Here is a 25,044-nt window from a genome sequence, read left to right on the forward strand (position 1 = left end):
GATAATCCTTTATTAGTCTCTCAGTGGGGAAATTACAGGTTTACAGTAGCACAAGTAATAAGTAATAAGATAAAAGAAACAAGTAATATAAATAAACAGTAGAACGGTAACAATGTACAGATTAACAATGTAAGAAGACAAAATTACCAGTAAAAAAGCAGAATATTAAATTTACAGATGGAATAAAAATATACAGATTGGATCAGATATATAAAAATATACAGATGGAATAAAAACATACAGATTGGATCAGATATATCAAAATATACAGATGGAATAAACATATACAGATGGAATTAGATATATAAAAATATACAGATGGAATAAAAATATACAAATGGAATCAGATATAAAAAAAAATACAGATGGAATAAAAAAAAAATATTTACAGATGGAGTAAAAAAAATTGTACAAAGTACTGATATATACTAAAGTGAATATTGCACAAGTACATGAATTAAAGTGATCATTGTGTGTTTGTGTTGGCCAATATTGCATTTACAAAAAAACTTTATTCAACTAGCATCAAGGTATGACCTTACTATATTTTTGTATTAGTATTATGCAAGTTACAGTAGGCTAAGGATCTCTCTTAAGAAAAAAAAAATGCTCACGCCATTCCGACTACACATCCCATGATACTTAGCGAGAGGCAGGAAATACGTCATTACGTCGTTGAAACCTTCAGCTGTCAGACTTTGGCCACCCTAAAAGTGCAGGTTTTGTTAGCAAACTAACTCGAAGTGTACAACCCGCGCCGACTTTATTTAAAGTTGTGCATTCATCGGCTTTTTGATCTTTGAGCGCGCGAGCTGTTGATTGTTGCACGAAGGTTGCACGAGGACAAACCGCTCAGTTTTAATCGCTGCTAGTTTTTTGCACAAGCCAGCGATCCTGAGCGGGTGTAAGGCTAGATGCAGGGAGGGAGGGAGTAAAAAAAGGCAAAAGTCTTTGTGCTTCCCTTCCCCCTCATCAAAGCAAAGGGGAAATGTCTCTGTCTAAAGGAGGTAAGTGGGCTTTTCCCCCCTCAATTTCTTTTTTAAAACAACCGTGCATACGTCGTAAATATCGAGGTGCAGTTTGCGTGGAAGTAATTTAGCTTAGCGATGTTTGAGATATGTAACCTTGCCAGGTGGAAAGCTGCATGTACGAGAGGAGGAAAAAAAGGAGCTAGCCAGCATGTCTTTCGTGCTTTCTATAATTATGCGAAGTCTTTCGACAGACTGCTGTTTGAAGGTATTCGTCACAGGCGTCATGGTGGTGTGCGGAGTTTTATATTTGTATTATTCATGTTTTCTTTTTAGCTAAAGGCTATACAGTCGCGTCTCCGTTTGAGCTCCCGTGTTGTGTGGTGAGCTAACGCATCATTTTCACGACAATTAGGGACTTTAGCCAAAGCTGTAATTATCAGCCAACTTTTCCCCTCGGCTCGGAATCACTGCGCCGGGATTAGTTTCTCTCTTTAGGTGAAGTGAGGCACGCTGGGACCACAGGTGTTTTTCGGCCTCCTGACTCGCGACAGATCGATTGTGTTTCTGTTCATTTGGTTTGTGCAGTGTGTTCAGTCTAAATTATATGTAGTTTTATGATTATCTCTGCATCCGTATAAATGTATTTCTTTCTTTTTTTTCTGATGTTAGAAATTCCTTTATTATTTTTGAAAACCATGGCGCTATCACATTCTTTGGCTTCCGCCAGTCTGTGCGGTGCAATCACTTTAGCGTTACACTGGTGCATAAAATACACAACTTGGAAAAAAATCAAGGTCTTTCCTCTGCGTCACACACACACGCACGCACACACACACACACACACAGCATGAGGATGATGTCAATTTGCATTTCAAGTTCACCGCTTGTGCTGTTACACAATCATACTAGCGTTACCATGGTCGGGAGTACACACTGTTTTGAGAGGGCTGTGTAGATTGGCTGGGTGCTGCTCAGGCGCACAGCCTTTGGCCTACCGTGGCATGTTTTGACTTGCAGCTCCAATACCTAGTGCAGGCTCTCTTTTGTTGACAGTTCACTGGCTGCAAGCAGATACTATATAGCTGCCACACAGGTTATGTACTGTAATTACTTTGTGCAAAGAGAGTGTCTTTTTTTCCTTTTTCTGACCTCTACGAGGAGCCTTCCGTGGTCAAGGGAGCAGTGGGTCTTAAGTGCATTGTCGTGCTGCTCACGGTATTGCTGAGGCATGTTTGGAGATTGAGTTCTCCTGAACGGCGCTGATAGGGTTGTGTGGAAGATTATATGTGCATGAGTCATCCTTTTCTGTACATGGATCCACTCTGAGGCAGGAGCTTCCTGATGGTGACTCGCCACACAGCTATTGACACTTTGATCTCATGCACAATCCAGACATTCCTGTTCACATTACGTACTGCACTCTGGATAGTTTCTCTGTGACCATCCTTTGGTTTCCAGAAATTACTGCGTTACCTTTTTTAAAACAAGGTTGCTACTGTCTGCAATAGCTGATACTGATAACTCCTACACAGCGTCAGCAAAAATGTTGATTTGATGAAGACACAATAATCAATATTTATAATTACAAGTAATAATGATATAATATTTTTCGATGTTTGGAAAATGTGTTCAATAGAAATAAGAACATGTTTTTCTTTTAAATTGCAGGATGTGCACGTTCACTAAATGTCACTGACATACCACTGATTTTTACTGTGCTGCCTTATAATACACTTAGCCTGCACCAGAAGCTGACGTTATTGCACTTTTGTGTGTGAGTTCGAGGACCGGGCAGGTCTTGCAGCTGAAAGTTGTCGTGGGGCTGGCCTCCATTTGCCCTAAACGGGATAGTGAGCAGCAAACGGGCCAAGTGAAGTGACATCATTTTTCCCAAAGGGTCCTGACAGTTGTGTTTTCAGCGGATGTGTCCAGTCTGACTGGCTGTGAGTCATATCCCACAAAACACTCCCAGCTCCATCGTCACTGCACACACCACACACTAGCTACCTGAGAGGAGCTAGTATTTCAACTCCATTAATGTTTCCAAGTTAATATGTCGAGCAATGACTCAGACTTAAATGAAACTGAAAAAGTGCATGTGTACAGTATGATTTTAGTATTTTTTTTTCAATAGAAATCTCAAACGGCTTTGTTTGTCGAATGTTCTTGCACTGCGATGTTCGTGTACTTCACTAATGTTGGTCCTTGAACAAAAGGTTGTCTTATTAGTCAGGTCATTGGAAGGCTTTGAGTGCTCGTACTTTATCCCACACAGAGGAAACACAAAATCTATTTTTGACTGAGCATGTGTGAGTAAATCACACTTCAATCTCACCCTACCACATGAGACTACGCTAGTCTGTCCTGACACTGTCGGCCTATTTTAAGGCGGCAGCACAAAATGTACCTGTCTGACGTTTCCATAGAATCTAAAAATCTTTGTGAAGCTTCACTTCCCTTTCAGCTTAATCTAGCAAGGAGGGGTTTACCCAATCATACTTCCTCCACATTGGAGTACTGTGACTCACTCAATGGCAAACACAAGCACACAGTAATAATGAGAGCTGTTGCATTCGTTTTAAAATGAAGGGGCTTGTGCATTAAACCAGTTTCTGTGAACCGGTGTCGAATAATTGCACAGCCTGGCCTTTGCGTGTATGCAACAGGGAAAGAACAGAAGATAACCAGCCCTGTCTAAACCAACTCATCGTATCTCAGTGGGTTAAGTTGTGGCCAAGTTGTAGCGCACACAGATAAAGGTCAAGAAAAGTTTTCTGTTTTCCCCTTGACCTTGTTGCAACAAGAGCGAACATGCTGAACAAGAAGAGTGTAGTTGGTGTTCCTGTGCTGCTTCTCGTAGGCCCGGTAGCTGTGTCATTTTGGCAGGGACTCGTGGCCTCTTGTGGGAAGTCCCGGAGGCTGCTGGTAAACTGTTTATGAATGGGTTGCTGTCACTGATTTAACACCGAATGGTCCCAGAGCTGCACAGTTTACAGCATCTTACTCAAATATTTAGAAAATGTAAACTAAACTTCAGATCAGGAAATGAGAGACAAAACGATTGATAGCAGTTATCCTAACGGTAAAAAACATCATTTCCATTTGAGTCATTGTACCAGTGTCGACTAGTCATTTATTCCACCACCTCCCTATTGCAGGGCCTCGGCTTTGCTCACACCTAATCTCCAGATAGATAACCGATCATTTGCTGCAGTTTTGTATCAGAGGCCTCTGGAAATTGATTGTAACCTTGAAACCCCTTAGTACCAGAGAAGATTGAAATCCCCTTTTATCAGACCAATGTGGATATTTAGAAACAATTTCATTTAGTTCGCACTCAACAGGCTGATTTAGCGACTCTGTTTGGGCAAACCTTGCTCTAATCAGAGTAATGTGGTAAACAGGCTCACAAGAGTCTGTAGATGTGAAGTCTATTTGCCTTTTTAGTCTTTCTACAAAGCACTTAACGGCACACTAGCTTGTGGTTGCTACTAAATGCAGCTTTATTGATCCCGGTATGTCTAACATTAAGCTAAGTTGGTAATTGTTTTCTGATTTCCTGTCTCCAAGGGAAGAAGAAGAACCCTGGGCTGAAGCTGGCCAAAGAAGTCTTTGCACAGCCCCAAGCAGCAGCAGCAGCGTAAGGCTCTTTGCTTTGTTTGTTTTTTTACAGGGAGGTAGTGACTGCAGCAGTAGCATCTTTAGAGAGTCTCAAAATCAGACCCAGGATGCTGAAATGTCTGGAACAATATATCGGCCCTTTTTAGGTTATTGCAGCTATATCGTATCGGTGCATATGTTGCACTACTCTGTTGTCTTTAATGTCTTTTTTTATATTTATGTTCTTGTTTATTGTTTATCATATGTACGATGAGAGCAACGTGTAACCGGAGTCAAATTCCATTTATGTGTGCACACACATGGCCAATAAAGCTGATTCTGATATCAACCAATATGGAATACATACTTTAAATTAATCATATTGATTGCACTAATAAGAACGCACATTTTCTCTTAAAGTTCTCTTAACTGAACATTGTGAAATTACAACTCACCACACACTGTTGCTTTTGCCTAATGTTGCCTTCGCTCCCTGCAGGCCCCCTCGAGATCTGGACTCGAAAGCTTGCGTCACAATTGGAGATCAGGTAAAGATGTGTTCCTCTGAAACCTGCTGTTTTAGTTTTTTGTTTTGTGTTTCCCTGAACACACGCACTTTAATGCAACTTCCTCCCTCTCCAGAACTTTGTGGTGAAGGCCGATGACTTGGAAGAGATTGAAGAGCTGGGCAGGGGAGCGTACGGGGTCGTGTTCAAGATGAAACATGTGCCCAGTGGTGTTATCATGGCTGTCAAGGTGGGCCGCTACTCCGGTTACCTGAGCTGCAAATGCACCGTGCTTTTTAAAAATAGTACCATGACTCATAGATGCATTCAACATATGAGCTCAACTTGTGGACATTTGGATGAGATCTATGGGATCTATGACATGTTGTATTGAGGGGTTGGTTTAAGACACTGGACACAATTTTTAATTTAAGCTACATCTGCCCCTTGCTGACACTGTGATGTTTGCGTCTCCAGAGGATTCGTGCCACCGTCAACACTCAGGAGCAGAAGAGGCTTCTGATGGACTTGGACATTTCCATGAGGACAGTGGACTGTTTCTTCACAGTGACCTTCTATGGCGCCCTCTTCAGAGAGGTGAGTAAACTATGATTTGTATGAACTCCTGTGTGTGTGTGTGTGTGTGTGTGTGTGTGTGTGTGTGTGTGTGAGTGTGAGAGAGAGCGAGAGAGAGGTCATCCTGTTTGTTTTTTTTGTTTGTTTTTTCAGGGGGATGTTTGGATCTGTATGGAGCTGATGGACACGTCTCTGGATAAGTTCTATAAGAAGGTTACTGAAAAAGGCAAAAACATCCCCGAGGACATCTTGGGCAAGATCACAGTAGCAGTACGTCCTGTCTCATATTTTACATTATAGGCGTCAAGATATCAAGTGTGTTTACATTCAAAGGAATTGTACAAATGTTCACTTTGTGTCTGAGAGCGAGTCATAATTTGTTACTTTTGTTTATATTTCTGTTTGTGTATGGATTAACAAAGGACAATTCTACAGTTATTTTTTGTAAATAAAATGTTTTCTTTCCACAGATTGTCAAGGCATTAGAGCACCTGCACAGTAACCTGTCAGTGATACACAGAGGTAATTAGATCATCATCAGCATGTGCGGTTCAGTTTCCTGTTGTTTCTCATTGTTGTCTTGCCTATGTTCTCCCTAATCACTTTGCCAACAACGTCTCTCTCCAGATGTGAAGCCCTCCAATGTTCTGATCAACACTCAGGGCCAAGTGAAAATGTGTGACTTTGGCATCAGTGGCCACCTGGTGGACTCTGTGGCTAAAACAATGGATGCAGGCTGCAAGCCCTACATGGCGGTAAGTGGGGACTGAGAAAGAGGTTCCTGGTACCAGCAAGTTGAGATTCAGGAAAGGAGTGTCTAGAAATTGAGTGAGCGATTTCCAGTGTCTGATCGAAAAAAAATGAAATCCACAGTCCATTAATTATTGCAGAGTGACTGCACACTGCAACATGTATTTAAGTTGTAAACTATCAATCTATCTAGCTCATGAAATTTATATATTTTTTAAATGTTGACGCCAAACATCTTGCCTGTATGAAGAAATGTAGCTTCACAAAACCAGCGTGTTATTTTTAATCCTCTCAAAAACACATTTCAGCCGACTGATTTGTTTTTCCCCAATTAGCCCTATTATCTTTTTTTTACATGTCTTTTCAATTCTTGAATGTTTATAAAGCGTTCCTACAAATTACATTATAATTCTAGTATAATAATTGTTCAAATGATTTTCAGATAGTGTTGGTACTTAATGTGTTGCTATATTTTCTATTTTCAGCCTGAGCGGATCAACCCTGACCTCAACCAGAAAGGCTACAGTGTGAAGTCAGACATATGGAGTCTTGGTATCACAATGGTGAGTATGGTTGGATATCAAAATGTGTCTCTTTAGGCAAGTTAATCCATGTTTTTGCTGCTCTGTTCTTTTACCTTCTTTTTTTGTTTTAAGTGCATGTGGATAAAATCATGGTTAAAGCTAATAATGAATTATGTGTATCCACTGTGTTGCTACTATGAGCTTATTTCATTAGGGCAAGGTGACAATTCAATATGATAACTGATCTTTCAGTACAATCTTGTTGTTGTTATTGTCTTATTACATCACATATTGTGATATCATGACACACAAATGTCAGTTAAACTAATTGAGTAACATTTTCCAACAGTGTGAAGGATTTTCCTCCTTTATTCAGCTTTATTGTTAATTTAATGTTGACTTAGTCTTATGTAATGACCTTTTTATGCCTCCGCGGCGGCCGACTTGTTAGTGCCATTCTCGTGAACTCGATATCTCGGGACCACTTTGAAAGAATTTTTTAACATTTGGCAGAAACGTCCATTTGGCTCAAGGATGAAGTGATCAAAATTTGGTGGTCATTCAACCGCAAAGCATTCATTTTTAGTTTCCACTATAGTCCATTTGATTATAACAGTTCTCATATGACGCGTGTCAAAGTGCATTACGAGGAATACAAACATACCACAGCCCAGCAGTGAAAGTTGAGCTGCTTTCTATTCTGCTCTCCGTTCAGGACGTGGCGTGCAGCTCTGGCGTTTTCACATGGATGCTGTTTAAATGATGTACAACTCGTGTTACTACACACTCCCAACAAAAGACACATTTATCACCGCTATAATTACAACATGATAATTACCACGTTTCCTAAAATAGATCCAATTACATGCAACTCATATTTCCACACGGCACTAACGCTGAGTCATGGTGAGCGTTGACTGTTTTGATACCTGTGCCATGTTGATCATGCCAGATCAGGAGAAGTCGGAGCTGTTCTCCTTTATTATAATGTACATATTTACTGTACATCTTTATACAACATAGTTTTGAATTGTTTTGTTTGTTTCTGATTGTCGAAGTAGTTTGTGTTGCAGATGAAAGTTAATCTTACTCCCTGAGCATTATCAGCACGCTAAATCAGTTCTCTCTCTCTCCTAGACCGAGCTGGCCATTTTGAAATTCCCCTACGACTCATGGGGCACCCCGTTCCAGCAGCTCAAACAGGTGGTGGACGAGCCGTCTCCACAGCTGCCCGCCGACCGTTTCTCCCCAGAGTTTGTAGACTTCATCTCCCAGTGGTGAGTCTCACACCCAATGACAAATGTGTTGACTTTCCTCAATAGAGTGCCTTGTTGTAAAAAAAAAATAATAAATTTAAAAAAAAAATGCTATAAAAAGTGTCACTGAGGCTCAGCAGTGGTCAGTGTTTGCTCTGTGTTTGCTGAAAGAGGTATTGGAGCTGATGCCTGTCACTTGATGTGTTTTTTTTATATGACGTTATCATATGATTTTGAGATTTCACTTTTGCATCTGTCTCTTTTTTTTCTTCTACAGCTTAAGAAAGAAGCCAAATGAGAGACCTGCTTATACAGAATTAATGGTTGGTAGTGTTACAATACTTTGTCTCTTACCTCAAAATGACAAACAACTACAACACAAATATCATTACACGTTGTGCTGCTTTGTCTACTTTGCCACTATCGGCATCCCTGCCGTAAAGATCAGTTTGCTCTGGTTTTTGCTTTTGGCCACCAGAGGCCAGACTTACCCAGTTAACCCATTGACACTATGATGTGTGTATTGTACAAGTATATAACAACATCATGATTCATTTTTGTTGTTTCAGAACATATACCTAAGTGTTTTTTTCCTTGTTTTCATGCAGCAACATCCGTTTCTCACCATGCACGACTCCAAAGACACAGACGTGGCCAGTTTTGTCAAGGTCATCCTGGATGACTGACGGGCTCCTCGCGGGCCCCAGTCCATCAGGTCAGGTGGGACCTCTCCGCAAACAAACCAATGGCCTACCTTTTTTATTTTTTTATTTTTTTTTAACTCACTGGAATGACAGACTCTCAAGCACCCACACACACAATAGGGGGGTGACCCAAAGACTGACGGCAGCATTGGAGTGGGAGAGTGGTGGTAATATGAACTCGTAAGGTCGACAACCAACTGGAGAGGTTTAATTCGCTCCTCCAAGCTTCCTGTGTGTGCGCAATTATTCAACATGACAAATATGAACTGAACCAGGTTTGTTGTTTTCTTGTCTTGTTCTTCTTTTTTTGCCCCACAGCCCTTTTTAATCTCTTTCTCTTCAGAATGGACAGAGCTAGCCATCATTTCTATGTGGCACATATTGTATGAATACTTTGAATATCATCTGCAAAACCAACAGTTAATGTGTATCTTGTTGTGTATTGAAATCTATATTTGCATATGTGTTTGTATGTTTTCTCATTATACAGAGTTTTGATACTGTATATTGTCAACATGTGTGAATTGTACCGGACTGGGGCCTTATTTGTCAGATCACATCAGGTGAACAGTTCTGCCCTGAGGTGGTTGGTCAGTCAGTGCCGGGGCTCCAGGGCGGTGATAAAACATTTAAGAAATGTCAGAGGTCACATTCTGTACGTGACGAGTTGCAAGTCAAAATGCAGGAATGTAAAGCATCCCTTATCGCCTGATCCGATTGATCCAAGCTGAGGGCCTTCGTGCAGTGACCCCTTCGTACTCGTCGTCTTCTTTCTTGGGTATTAACGAGTCGGCCTCAGTGCTGCCATTGTTACTGCCTGGAAGTATTCAGAGGTTGCCTAATCAAGCTCACAGCTTTATCGCTTTCCGTGTGCCATTTTGTAAGTCGTTCTCATGGATTACTGCATTAATTGTGTGTTTTTTCTCTCTTTTTTTCTCATCCTGTCCTGCATATTGATTTTATTTTAGCAGCATGTACACTCATCCCTTTACATTCAGTTCTCTGGAGTCAGCATAGTCTTTTCATATGAGGCACTTATATATTTTTTTTTTCCAGATTCCTTATTATGCATTACACAGACAGTATGTTAGGGAAATAATTTATATGTTGAAGATGTAAATACTATCTCCTTTCTTTTTTTTTATGTAACAGGGTGCTGTCATAACTTGGCAGTGCAGATGGGCGGTAGAGTGGTTGGTAGTTTAATGCAGTGTGTGTGTGTCACACACACACACACACACGCACACATGGCCAGCTGACTACCGTACACCTATTTTGGACTGATGCTGTCAAGCTTCACCGCTCAGGTTTCTGTACTCTCCTTAGTGCGGAGACAGCCCCATTTATTTTTCCCCAGGTCGTACTCTCCTTGAGTGCCGGGCCGAGAGCCTCTTCTCAGTCCATGGTGGGCAGCCATTATCTCCTCTGTCTGACCATACTATGCAGAGCCACTTTGCCTTGGACACGCGGCGAAAGGCCCTTGCCATGTGGCAGTTTTGCCACTCCAAGTGTTCAGAGACTCTGATGGTGATGACGGCGACGATAGTGATGATGACTGCCATGCCTCTGTTCATGGCTAGCACTCATCGCCCCTCTGGTTTACACTGTAGTGCAACCTTTATCAAAAGTCAGTGGGTTAGGAGTATTTTTTGATTGTGAATAATAAGGGAAAGCTAGCATCACCACAAAGAAGCTGCTATTTTTTTTTCCTCTTTTTTTTTTGTCAGCCTTCTTTGGATGGCCATTCCCTTGGTGTGTAAACGTGAGTTTTTACACTGATCACAATGAGAATGGAACACTTGCTCTACCTCTTACTCCTTCACTCTGTTTGCCACCTTTTCATTGGGTGGGACCGACAAACTTGAACTATGGAAAGACAAAAAATAAAGGCTTTATTGTTCAGTATGTCCGTTTTATAGCTTTCCTTTCATGATTGATGCCGGTTTCGCATTCAAAGTTGTAGGAGTTGTTTATGTGTCTAACGCAGAGATTACAACACTCTCCACGTTTTAAAGGGGAAGGCAATATTTTATTTGTATTATTGCCATGAAAAGATGAACATACAATTAAAAAATGTCTGCTGTTCACCTGAAATGTTGCAACTTCAAATAAATCCCTTGCCCCAGCAATAGCCGTCAATAATTGTCAAAGCCTTCAAAACTCATGAAGGTAACGGGGGTCTTGGCTTGTATCTCACTGGTTGCTCATGCAACATGTAGCATTGTGCATTATGCAAGGCTCTTTTCAGTCTCTATGCCCGCTTCATTAGCAGTAGAAAATAGTCCAAATACACAGTTGAGTGCTAAAAACTATCCAGTGCTCAGCGGTTTTAGGTTTACTATTTTATTATTATTTTTTAAACTCATAACTGGTTCAACATCTGGTTAGGCAAAAGCATTAGATGGGTATAGCTTGCGTTTTTGTTTTCTCAAAACGAGAGAACCACAGAACGTATTCAAAATATTTTGATCTTGTAATTTGGATGTTTCAAGCTAAATAATCTAAAATGTTTTCTCTTCAAATTGAGAGGGAAGTTTTGCAGAGGACCGCCTGCCTTGTCTTTTTAACGGCTCTCTTTTCTCAATGCATCTGGCTGTAGACGGTCGACCCACTTAGTTCCTACTTCCATGTCACTGACAGTTCCACTTTAGACTCTCATTCATTTACTCGAGACGAGAGATACTGGAGCTGACCGATCCAGCTGATGGAAGAAAGCCACGTCTTTGGGTTTCTATCTGCGGCGCTCTCTCATTCGCTCACTTTGCTCCTCGTCAGCAGAACCATGTTTTTCATCCTCTCGCATGTGATACTGTAAAGACGGTATCGTGTGATGAAAGTCTGATTGGAAATGGTACACCTGGCTTCCGCACATGCGCACGGTAACTTAAGCCCTCTTGCTGAGTGGATACATAGCCTTTACACTCCACAGTTATAAGCCTGAACTCGATTTTCAAATCCAATTATTACAATCTTTTTATATCCCAGTATGCTTGTTTCAGCAATATTACAGTTTCCATTCATGTAAACATCCTTATGTAAGTGCACAGAAGTGAACACACACTTCTTGTCAAGTTGTGGATCTTCCGGATGTGTGATGAATAGAAAGAAGAATCTCATTTCGATGGCTCTTTCTGAGTGCTTTTTTTTTGCTGTGAATGTTAACAGAGTTTAACAAAAGCTCACTTTGAGTGGACTACTCTGCTCTGAGTGTGTCTGTCAAAGACAGATGACTTCATGCCAGGATGAGAAAATTCAATGCCATGTAGACTGCAGGCGGTGAGCCCAGTGTTGTGCAGAAGAGCGGTTTGTCGGCCAAACTAAAGAGACTTTTTAGGAAAGAAGGCCTTTGATCATGATGATTGCATAATGCCGCTCAAAAGATCGGCGTGTGAGTGGAAAAATAGGCAACATCCAATTGAATTACCGTCCCAATTCAATGTGGACTGTGATGCAGAAGTGAATCGCAATCTCTCTGAACTGCAAATGGGCATTTTAGGAACCCAGCAGGTTAGCTGTGAAAGTGAATGGTCGGGTGATTACGGCTTGTTTTGTACAAATTCATGTTCAAGATGCAAGACAGAGGAAAAGTTGCAGATTTTAACTGAAGACATTTACTGTAATGTATTTAAATACACATTTCAAGGTACTTAAAATTATACTTGACTTCACTATTTCCATTGTTTGCTGCATTTCTACTGATCCACACTTTAGAAGGTAATGTAGTACTTTTTACTTGAATACAATTATATGAAGGCATACATTACACTTTAAGAGTTTATATACAAACATTTGATGAGCCTACAAAATATGATTTTAAAAAAACTACCCAACATTATAAAAGTAAAATTAAAATAGTAGTTAAAGTAGTTAAGATTAATGTATGCTACAAGACAATGAGAACAAGTTTTCTGGCACCTTGTACAAAAAAAAGACATTTTTATGGTAGTTGTGAGACATACATTTTTTGAAGAAAACGTTTTATGGATGAATGTTAAAATTACTGCATGTATTTCATAATAAAAAAATCAGTGCAATCCTAACGGGAGACAGGTTTCTCATCCACGTTCAGCCTAAACTGGGAGATGATTCTGTGGTTAGTTATCACACGCTTTGATAGAGCAGGTCACATGATCTATGTTGCTCGTCAGGGCTCAGTTTCCAGCTCTGCTCAACCTTTCTTTTTTCCTCCAGCAGGTCTGATTTAACAAACACGTGACAGTAATTAAAATGGTGACTGTTTTGCGCAGTGAAGTTTGGGAACTCTGTTTTCTGTCGCCCCGAGGGACCCACAGATGGACAGGAGTGCCAGACGAGACCACGAGAAGTAAGTATGTGCACTCCAGTTTGGAATTATTTCCTTCATATCATGCCAGCTCTCACGACCTCCTGACCTGCTTACGTCCTGATGATGGCAATCCGATGGCAGCGTTTGCACACCACCTACCGACTCATTAGAGTGCCATACAATCATCCCCACTGAATGAGGGCAATGTTCCAATCATAATAATCATGCATTGTGATTTGAAAATGGGCAAGTTGTCAGGGAACTCGGGACATCAACCCTCCATGAATCTGTATCCTCAGTCTCTCTATCTCTGCCTCTGTCTGTCTCTCTCTCTGTGTGTTCCTTGCCAAGGAAAACGTGGCCCTCACCGTGCCCTTAGATGGCAGACCTACCAGCAGCAGATGACGTTGTATAAACTTCTCTTCTCCAGGCAGGACACATGGGTGGCCTGTGGTGGAAAGTTACAATGGGGTCCCTTTTCTGAGGAGGGTAAAAGAAGTGGGAACCAGAACCAGATCTTCTTAGGCCGTGGGCTGACACTGCACAACATTATGTAACATGCTCTATTATAGAGGGGCTCCTATTGCACTGTGAGTTGGGTCTGGGTGTGGTGGAAGGAGGGGTAGCGAGTGTTGACATGGACTTGGTCAGATGGGACAGGTGGAGTAGCCTGGAGTAGTCCAAATGATTGGCTATCTAATCTCTACACATACACGCAAACATGCACATATTGTATAAAGTACATAATAGAAAATGATACGTCACAACCGTTTTCAGATATATGTTTTTGTATCGATAACATTTTCTTTTTAATGTTGTCTAGCAGCTATTCTTTCATTTCTGCAAATATGGTCAGAGGGTGATATATATCATTCCAAAACATAAGCCCGTTTTTGGTTAATATATACTACACCTCAGGATGTGTTTGGCTAATTTGGCTCAACAATGACCAACAAAAATGTTTGCGATATTTTTGTCATTTGAGAGAGCGTCATCACCACCTTTCGTATCACCATGCAAATGCAATTGGCTTCCATTTTGTGAGTGAGTCTTGAGAAAAGTATGCAGTGGTGGAAAGTAACAATGTGAGTGTGAGCTACTTCATTTAGGTATATTCCATTTGATGATAGTTGATACCTCTGCCTTTACCAGCTACCACATTGGTGATGCACACACATCACTCATTGTAATCCATTAAAAATTATGTTTTTCTGAAATGTGCTATTCTGCATAATGAGTATTTTTTACTAAATATTTTGATGCTAACACTTTGAATGCAGGGCTCTACTTTACAGAAAGAATCCACACTCGGCTGCTTTGACGTAAGACGTCTTCCACCACCGGTTCGTTTAGAAGTTAGTATTGCACACCATCTGTTCATTTGGCTTTTTTTTTTTATAACTGTAATATTGGACGAGATTCTCCATCTTTGTTAATGTACAAAAAGTATTGCAACCAGTTAACACAATAAACATAAATATAGGTAGTTTTAGTATAATTTTAGCACAATGCGTGTGCTTTCATACTGATGCTTGTGTTACTTTGTGTACTCCTGCAATGTTGGATGTAAACTTCTTTCCTTCTATCAAAAGCCTTCAGGCCAGTGCTGTGCTCTCTGGATTCAAAAGACTCGGTGACAAAGCAGTCATGGAAAAAAAAAAATCTGTTGCAGAAAAGAAAATGTCTCAGAGGGGCTTCAAGATGAGGCAATTACATAATTACATTTTGGTGACTTCTATGGGAATAAAAAGCTTGCTTTGGAATGTCTACGGCTGTATTTTTTCTCAGACTTCTTAACCCAGTTGGCAACATGTATTACAGTTAGGATACAGCTCTTAAATAGCATCAGACTTGAGGTTACAGCACTGCGTATCCAATATGAGGCCAAAGCTGGATTAAGAATGGAAGGCGTAAAGGGTGTCTTGAATCACGAGGAGCATCTGCTTGAGAGAGATTCCTTAACGTTGGCAGTTTGAGAAGACTGTACTTAAATTGATATCCTTAAACTCTGAGTGCCTTCTGTAAACATAGTTTGAAATAGTCTGAACTCACTGGGAATACAGCACTCTAGTGTTGCTTACAAGCCCCAACAGAAGCTTAACTTCACTGGTTTGTGCTGAAACAATGCCCCAGTAGTAGTAGTTATTCCCTGTGGTGTTGAAGGTGATACCTGGACAGATTTGATCGTTGATCCTGGATTAAAACCGTGTCGTAATTTTAAAAGCTCCTGCGGCAAAGCACCGCAACGCCATCACAAAGCCAAAGAAAAGCCTTTTCTGTTTGTGTGACTCCATCATATTAAAACACATATTTGCAATGAGCTACCCTCATAAAAAGATGTCAGCATTTTTAATTAAAATACGAGTTATGTTATGTGTACGCTTTCCTGACACCAATTCTGTTGAATAGGCACACTATCGACAATAATTTGTTGTGCCAGTTTATGGCTTCAGTAAACTAACCGACTCCAACGATCCAAAACAGGTGTGTGCAACTGCTTAGCATTTTAAACCCTTTTGACTTGTTGTCAAGTGATCAAGTGATGACTCCACATTGGAAATAAACATACTCAACATAGTCATAGAGACCACAAATATATTTCAGTAATATCCAGTAACATTACTGCCATGGTGGATTATAATTTCAACATTCAGAGATACTGCAGGCTGAAGGAGGATGTGTGTTGTTTACCGCGTGATTCAGAAAAGTTAGACTATTTTAAAACCCGGGAAAGCCAAAGAAGGTGAAATGTAATATCATTGCCAGAGAAGAAGTGCAAGTGGGCCGATGTCAACAAGTGGAACAGCTGCAATGAGGCAAGGGACTCTCTCCTTTCAAGCTACAGCTGAAGGCAGAGCGCTCACTATCGTCACTGATGATTTGCTGAGGACAAGTCAGTTTGTTAGTTTGTTCTAACTGGACTTTGATTCCTGCTTCTTTTATGCTCGATTGTTTAATTTACAGCCAGATATAAAGATGGAGATAAGGATTTTTTTGTGCCCTCATGTCTTCCATTTGCCGGATTACATAAATGTGTTTCCGTGTTTGCATTGATGACCTCCAGAATTACTGACAAGCCTTTATTGATTTACCAGTTTTGTTGTGGTTGGCAGCCGGGCAAATGAGCAGAGAGCCACTGCTCACACCACTCAGATTACTACTGCGACTACGAGAATATTGTCGAGCAACACAAATGAATCTGCTTTTTGGAGCCCGTGGCAAGACTGTGGTCTGCACACTGATCACTTTTTTTCTTTTACTTTTGAACAACGCTCAGTCTGTCCGTCGGTCAACCTCAGACTGAGCTATTAAATGGATTGCCACAAAATGTGGATCAAACAGTTTATCTTATGATGATGACATTATGTGTAGCCCAGTGCTATCTCAGGCAAAATCTTCAAAATGTCCGATACTTTGGTTTCAGCCCAAACATCAACTCAAACAACTAAGATGTCTGACATTGTGCTTGATAAACATAAACACACTTGTATTGTCCAAGATGGGCTTTTTTTTTTAGGGCCAGCAGATGTTAACATGCTAAGATGGTGACCATTTTAAACAATTTGATAAACATCAACATGCTACCATTGTCAGTTGTCCCAGCAGTACTTTGTGTTTAGGGCTAGTTAACATGCAAATATTGTTAAACTAAAATAATGACCACAGCAAACGTTATACCTAAAACAAAAAAAGGCACTCTCCTATTGTAACATGCAGTATAATAGGCTGTGTGAGACATTTTTTTTGTTCCAGTAAAGGAAACATATGCTGACCTGTTCAGTGTTTGTCTCTGCAACGCAGGCTCTTTGTGCAAAAACACGGCTCGGCCTACAGGTGTTCAGATTTCTGGAGATTGGTTTCAGTCCCAGAATAAACTGGTTGTGCCCTTATTCCCTGCAGTTGTCTAACTTTATATTCAAATGAAAGGATCCATCTCCACGACAGATTACAGTCAATGTAAACAGTATTTCCTCAGCCTCTGCACACACCTGTTACTGTTGACACTGGAGTGAGGTCATCAGCTGAGTGTTTTTCTTTGTTGCCATCACATTGCTCCTGGTGTCTCAAGGCGGGGAGTGACGCTGGCAGCAGAGGACAGGAGGAGCAAGCAATGACCCCCTAGCTTGGGTTTTTTTTTCCTCCTTGAAGTAGGGCCGACTCGTTCAGAGCCCAGCTGGTCCAATGGAAACATGCTAGTCCCCAGTGAGAGTGAGTGTAGAAAGATGCTTCTCATCAAGGCTGTCTCGCTGCAAGTCTGTGCCTGTTAATGCATAACAACCAGGCCTAAAAAAAAAAAAGCTTAAGACCGCTGGGGCTTCGTATTATATATAAACCTCTTCTGGCCCTCTAAATGTGACGAAGCCTGATCTGATCATGAAGCTATCACTTTGTTCCGCTGGGAGCTGTGTCTTTTTATACAGACACTCTTATAATACGTATGCATCATACTGTAGCAATAGATGCTGAAAAGGTGTAAGAAAGTTTCTGTTTTAAAGCTTTTGCATTGACTAGAAGAGATGCAACATCAACACTAGAGAGAGGAACCACACAAAATTAAAATATAATGAAAAATGTGTCTAAGGTTGACTATAGAGTTTTGCAGGTGTACAGTATAGGACTAAGTTTCATGCTGGAAAAGTGAAAAGTCTTTATTTCCATTAATTATTTACTTGCAGGAACAAAGTCAACTAGTCTGTCTCTTTTTGTTTTTATTAGCAATGGAAAATAATTGTCTCTTATGAATGGGATGACGTATTGTTTCTGAAATAGACTTGGCAAAGCATTTGACTTTTGTCCAGATTATTTCCAAGTCTGCCAATATCTAAATGACACAAATAATCCTTGCTTCTGGGAAAGGGATGATGCTGTCTGCTGTGTCTCCTTTTCAAAGTAATCTTTCAAATTGGCAAAAAAAAGTGCATAGCATCACATGCACATGCGCACAGAGCCGCATGACAAGACCACAATTTAAACTAAAACTGTCCCCTGACACTTCCACATGTAGATATGAGCAGCTTGACTTTTAATCGGCAGGTCCTCGTGCTGCTCGTCTGGTCTAGTAAGTGATGCCGAAAGTCCAGAGATCAGAACACAACATTGATTAACTGAGCACGCGGTGCAACACTGAGACCTTTCTGTTGCGTGAGCACGTCCTAAAGCGCCGAGCTGCTGTCCTCCTATTACCTGTTCCTCTCGGCGTACATGGAAAACTTGCCCTGTTTTCAATGCTCTCCTGGAGTAGATACGGCTTTATTACACTTGTGGTTCATGTACATTGTATTAATTAAACCGCACAGGGGAACAGGTCCTTCCTTTGGTGTCATGCCAGGAGATGTGTGTGTTTGCTGTTCCAGAAGTGCACAAACATGTGTCGGGGTTGCTAATTGCACTTAAAATGGTTGCTTTATTAGGCACTGCATTAGTTGTATATTGCAAAGCCTATAAACTGATGAGGCTGATATTATGAGTGCATGACATAAACTTGTGTGTTTTGATCACCATGGAGGAACATTTCCCATCATGTCAACCTTTGCCCACTCTTTCTTTCTCTATCTTTGTCCTAAGGCATTTATAAACAGAGGTCAACATATATCATCTCCTGCAGAGCTTCAGTTGTACTGTTTTCTTTATAACAGAGGTGCTTAAACTAGACATAAGCTACCTCTGTAATCTCAGGACAGGGGAGAAAATTGTGTTGTGACGTAAGGAATAATCTTCTTGTTAGGAGAAATTGCATTCTGAGCAGACTGAAGAAAATGCAATCAAGTGTTTTTATGTGTAACATCAGGAAAAAGTTGACACATTTACTTGTATTTCATTTTAAATTGAAACTTGTCAGCTTCCTGTTAAGAGGGATTTGAAAGTTGTGCATACATCAAAGGATGTGATGTTCACCGCACCACACCGGGAACATCGTGGACCCCCATCCCTGTACGTGTTGGGTCTCGGGTAGCGCGACACCATGTGAAACTCAGCATCAGCATCCCAGAGGGTTGAAGCTGAGGAGATAATCTCACGTAGAAAAGGGAAAAGATGACATCGACCATCTGCTTCGTCTGGAGGGGATTTGATTGGCTTTCCGCAGCAGAGTGGAGCGGTGGGGATGATTAGGTCTCCCCGGTGTCCCGTTCCACTGGGTGCCCAGCTCAATGTCACCACTGATTGGATCCTCTAATCTTGTTCTGTGTGAATTAAATCTAAAGTGGGCAGGAGGGTGATCACATTCTCTTCGCCTTGTGCATTCTCGGTGTGTGTGTGTGTGTGTGTGTGCGTGTGTGCGCGCGGGCGCGTGTGTGTGTGTGTGTGGGGGGGGGGGTGTGTGTGTGTGTGTGAGTGTGTGTGTGAGTGTGTGTTGCTGTAACTTCTACTTTCTCTCTCCCATGATTAACAATTACCATATGAGACAGCTATCCTGGCTCTGGACAGCGATCTGTGTCTTTGACACCATTTTCTACCTGACATTAGCAGACGTCCAGCGTGATTTAATAGCAAATGCAACTCCCGAGCCATATTTGACCCACGAGGGGAAATGTGGTGACACATTAAAAGCAATAAAAAATCTACGGAATTTTGAGAATGACAAATTAAACAAACGAATGCAACGAAGAAGCAAGTTTGAAATGATGACTTGTAGATAAAAGGTGAGAATTAATTATCTGTGGATCATCAATCAGATACATTTCATGGCTATTCATCCAACAGAACACAACCAACTTACATAGGTCACAATCATATTGTGTCTGATTTATAACAAGTAAGTAGAATAAACACTGTCACTGTTACAGTCAAAAGGAGTAACAGACATATATTAAGCAGCATTAAGGCTGCATTTTACACTAACTTGCCAGTATAAACCCTAAAAATGATCATACATGTCATCCTGTCACCACCCTCATCTTTGGACATGGTAAAAACAAGCAGAGTTTGATTGCTAGTTTCTCTTCATCCGTCCCCCAGAGAGCTCCACACTGGAGATGACGTCGCTGGTTGCCCAGATATCGTTATGGTAACCCTGGCTGTGAGTCTGTCTAAGGCTCTTTTAGGTGTGGATGCTGCTTTGTCCTGAGGGGCTGATGCACCACACATACAGTGGAAAGATGTCCGCTCCATTCACAAAAACAGGTAATGAGATCGAATGAGCAGGTTACAGAAACAGGCTTGTGGTCAAACGGACTCTCCAGAGGAAGGACAATAATAAGTCGGTAGGAGATGATCACATCAGCTTCTAGTTGGGAATGAATGTTGTAATGGATATGGTTTGTATCAAGTAACTTCTGAGACCTGTTTTATTTGACTATTTTATTATTTCTAACTCCACAAGACCTCCGCTCATCCCTCTGCTTACATCCTGTACGTCAGTACGTGACAACATGTCAGTATGTGACACGTCATATTCTGTCAGATCAACTGAGTGATTCATTACAGGAATGCTACACACGTACATGTGTGAATATGTATCATGGTATTCATGAAAATCTGCCTGAATATATAAACTTCCTAGATGGTAAACTTAAAAAAACAAACACAATTTGATTAAGTTACAGCCAACGTGACTATTTAGCAGACGTCAACAGACAAAAAAAATCAATGTACTGTTGTGGACTTACAGTTGGTGGTCCCCAGTGTATTAACATAGTGGCTGGCTGGCATCAGTCTGATGGTAACCTTTACCACTGAAGGGCTGGACTCAGTTCAAAGGTATCCATCTCTCCACAGCTGTCCTCATAAAGAAGCCCCTCTCGAGTATCCACTGTCCTTTAAATTCCTTTGATAGACTTTTTTATATCCTTAGTTCCTCGTTGCTTTCCAGACTAATTGAGTTTTGTTAATTTAAGGGGAGACCTGGGAAAGACCCCGACAGGATAATCACAGACGGAACAAGTATGAGATAAATAATAAATGGAAGTGTGAAAGGGAAACCTTTAAGAAAAGAGAGACGGAAAAGCACACATAGTTGCACCGTGTTGCTGCTGAGTCTGACTGGATTCACATTATTAGCAGGGCCTTGTTATGATGGGAGACCGGCGTCATAAATAGAAGTCAGTGAGGCTTTGTGTTAACTGCTGTTGCTCACTCACTGATCACACCTCCATTGCAACGAAGTAACGGCCCCACATGGAGCCAAGTCCTCACATTACAAGGAGCCTGCGGTCAATAGCCAACAATGAACATATAGGTATCGCTTTTGTTTCCTGGCTCTGGATGTATTTGTCAAGGTCAGAGGAGCCGGAGCCAGAAGGGTAAAGGTCAGCGGCATGAATAGACTACGCGGTCGCTGAGATACAGCGGTGAGATTGCAAGGCTGTAAATGTATTTCTGCCCAAAAGAGAACATGCAGAAACACAATCTGAGACATAAACATAGAAACATTTGTACGAATCATGAACAGCAACGTTCAGCACGAGACCAACAATGCAAAGAACAAACAATTTATTGTCAGCTGCTACGTGCCAAATGTGTTTTTGTTGGTGCTTGTGTGGCCAGACACACCCACCGTGAATAAATGCTCATATTATCTTTCAGGAGGCGCGGGAAATGGAAAAAGCCTGACTCTTGTCCAACATATTGTACCTGCTGGATTCTCCTATTCCTCCCCCGGGTGTCATGAGACACTCAGCTGTCGATGATGGAGCCAAAATGAGTATCAGCAGGTGTGTGTCAGAAATGTGTTTGTCTGCATGTGTAAGGTTATTATAGGTCAAATAACTGAAGCTATGATTAAATGTAGACACATTCATTTGTGATCTGATACTCCACTTCTGTTTAAAGTTGTACTGTAAAACAACAAAAAGGCTTTGAGTGTATTCCTAAACCTCATACACCCAATTTAATAGTAATAATAATACAAATAACACATTTTATTTGAATAGTGCTTTAAATACTCAAAGGCCCTTTATATGGTAAAAAAAAAAAGGAACAATGAAAGCAATGTCAGTATAGACAAGAGTGCTTACATAACAGTTTAAACTGTGCACAACATGCATTAATATATAAGTGTTATAGTAGGTATGATTTATGTCTGATTTTTATGTTTGTGTTTTTTGGTATGTTCTCTGTTCTTATGTGATGCCACCAGGACCCGACTAAGCGGATGAAAATGGATGGATGGATATATTCTTTGACGTATGAGGAGCCAGTGGAGGTTTTGAAGGACTGGCGTGATATGGTCTCTGGCGTGGGAGTGGAACGGGAGACAAAGGAGTTCTGATTTCAGAGTTGTAATCATTGAGTTTGTGGAAGTTGGCTTGCATCCAGGTCTTTGTATGTCTTTGTTTGTCTGTAAAAGCTGCACTGAGGTTGAGTCGTATGAGGATGTTGAGGCAGTGGTCATCAGAAGAGAGGAGGAGGTCGTTGGTGACTTTGAATAATTTCTATGCTGTGATGAGGTCTGAATCCGGAGTGAAATGGTTTGTACAGTTGGTTAAGCTTTATCACTTCATTTTATGTGTTAAATGTATTAACTGTAAAGAGATATGTTGATTTACAACAAAGGATAGTTTTGTGAGCCTCTATTAAAGTAACATTGTGCAATAATTGGTATTTTTTTTCTCCATGCTGGCATTGAAGCTGTTATTTCAAGGTAAAATAGTTGCATCACATGCAAGAAAGACAACGTTTGCAAAAACGTTATCAAACACAAAGCAAATTCATAAGGTATTTAAATACAAATGAGCAGATTAACTGCCTACTTCACCTTGGTGTATTTGGAGCATGTTGGCTGACATGTCCCATATAGGATGAATAGCAACATGATCCCCCCTTCGATGTTTCCCCTTGTGCCACAAATCCTCGTCTGCCATCATTGACTGACTGACTGGCTGCATGACACAGCAGGTCTCCACTCCTGATCCTCCAGAGGCCTTACGCAATTGCCAGGTCATCACAATTATATAATTACCTAATTGAATCCCATTGCACTCCAGGATGGTGTGTTGTAGGGATTTTTTTTTCATGCCATGTCAGTCGCGTGGGCAGATGACAAGGCTGAAAAAAACAATATTGATTAACTTAGAACCACACCGTAAGTTATTTCTGTGGCTTTCCCGGTCCAAGTGGCATGACTATCAGATCACAGGGTTGACCAGGCTGTTATTAACAACCTCGCCATGACGAGAACATGCTGCGTGAGTTATGTTCTTGTCGTAAGCAAGGTCAAGCACACCCCTCAGACTTGCTTTGGCTTTCAGCCACTGAGAAAAAGTTTGCCGTCCACAGGTTGTGACCCACTTCCAGACTTGTTGAGGCAATAAGTCATTTTGACTGAATGGTTACAATTTGTGAACGTCAACTGCTGCAACTACAGCTTTCCTTTCCCTGTCAAGATTTCTTGGAAGTGACAATAAGTGGAGATGCTGAGTGTAGCAGAGATGTCACATCTGGCAGATGGCTGGAAACAAAGTCTGTGATGATTGAAATACTTCAGTTGATCTTTTGAAGTTCCGTCCAGCTGGCTCGAGCCTACTTCTACTTTATACCTCACCATGATAAAGAAGAAACTCCTCAAACTGATTTTACTCTGTTTTATCTGTAACAGTTTTTTTCTTACCTCGCCACACTCATGATATGAATTTAGGCCAAACACATTCAGCTGCATCTATTTATAATGTTGTAGGTTGTGGATGTGCCCCACATAAGATTATGTTGGATCATTTTTCTGATATAATACCCTTTCTAAATATGTTCAGGAAAGACTTTGTCCAGACTACACACACATCCTCCTGAGCGATAAATATGCCTGTGATTTTAACACTCTAAAGTTATTTGTATATACTGTCTCTAAGTGAGATAAACCAGGAGTGCACTTTTACAAGTGGCAACAAGAGGACAAATGCCACATTTCCACTATGTTGTATGTTTAATCTGTTCATGCTGAGGTCTGGAGCATGGCATATGTCTGCTTCCCTATATCTGTGTATCTGTCTAAATGGCAGTGTCCTTATTTAGCAGAAAACAAAATCATGGGTTTTTAGTGCAGACAAATAGTTTATTTTTGTATTCATCCATCTGATCTGAAGGTCAAGCGGACCGGCCTGTTGTTTAAAATCCGATCCAGGGGAATTCGCCAGTGAGACGTCATCAGCATCATTGATGGGAGCTCTCTGGCCAATGTTGGCTGTCAATTTCTTTGAAACAGTTTACCCGGCACGAACTGAGCATCCACCATCTCCTCCAGCTGAACGGTATTTCAAATGTTGCTGAGGCATATTTGGATTGATATATTCAGATTTCTACGCGTAACGTTGCAGAAGTCCAGAGGGTATTTGTGAAAGAAAGCTGAAACTAAAAGATACACAAAGTTGATGCAAAAGCAAAAGTCACTGTGGAAAAAAACTTCATTGGCTTTTACATTCAAAGCAATGAGATACCAACCCAAATTAATATACATTCATTTACTGAACAGAAAAGGGAGAGTCCTCATTTTCACTCCAAGCTGGAGCTTTGTGGCAGTCTCATTGGCTAATGTGGAAAAAGCCCCGAGGCAGCACCCACTTCCTATGTAGAACCAAATCAAATCGGCTCACTGCCTCACTGCGGACGTGTCTGATCAATAGATCCCTCGACTGCGTCTCATGCCGGCGGAATGCAGCTGTGAATGGAAACTAACTAAATTTGCTGACAGATGTGTCATACTGCAGACCCACGTTCACCTCTGATACAACCATATTGATCGCATCTACTGTATGTCGTGCATATTCATGCTGGATTAGAGGCACGCGGGTTCACACAATGCTGGCAGCATCCCGGTGTGTTATGCAGTAATTTATCATCCCTTTGAAAAAACAATGACAAACAGAGCATTATTATGTCATATACTGTATATTTAGATTGATATATTCAGATTTCTACGTGATACTACTGCTAATTCTAGACA

General features: G+C 41.0%; 1 protein-coding gene across 1 annotated transcript; it reads left to right on the forward strand.

Annotated features, from left to right (window-relative positions):
• Nucleotides 1–700: 700 nt before the first annotated feature.
• Nucleotides 701–10,792, forward strand: LOC137786866 (dual specificity mitogen-activated protein kinase kinase 6-like). The gene is made up of 12 exons (XM_068578984.1): nucleotides 701–1,007; nucleotides 4,542–4,611; nucleotides 5,071–5,119; nucleotides 5,214–5,327; nucleotides 5,555–5,674; nucleotides 5,807–5,923; nucleotides 6,124–6,175; nucleotides 6,281–6,408; nucleotides 6,889–6,966; nucleotides 8,065–8,204; nucleotides 8,461–8,506; nucleotides 8,792–10,792. The coding sequence occupies exons 1-12, from the start codon at nucleotides 989–991 to the stop codon at nucleotides 8,867–8,869; spliced, it is 1,011 nt and encodes a 336-aa protein (XP_068435085.1). The 5' UTR covers nucleotides 701–988; the 3' UTR covers nucleotides 8,870–10,792.
• Nucleotides 10,793–25,044: the final 14,252 nt, after the last annotated feature.

The sequence above is a fragment of the Clinocottus analis genome, unplaced genomic scaffold (genome assembly GCF_023055335.1).
Source record: "Clinocottus analis isolate CAN_PGR_092001 unplaced genomic scaffold, fCliAna1.0.p SCAF_16, whole genome shotgun sequence".
Taxonomy (NCBI): domain Eukaryota; kingdom Metazoa; phylum Chordata; class Actinopteri; order Perciformes; family Cottidae; genus Clinocottus; species Clinocottus analis.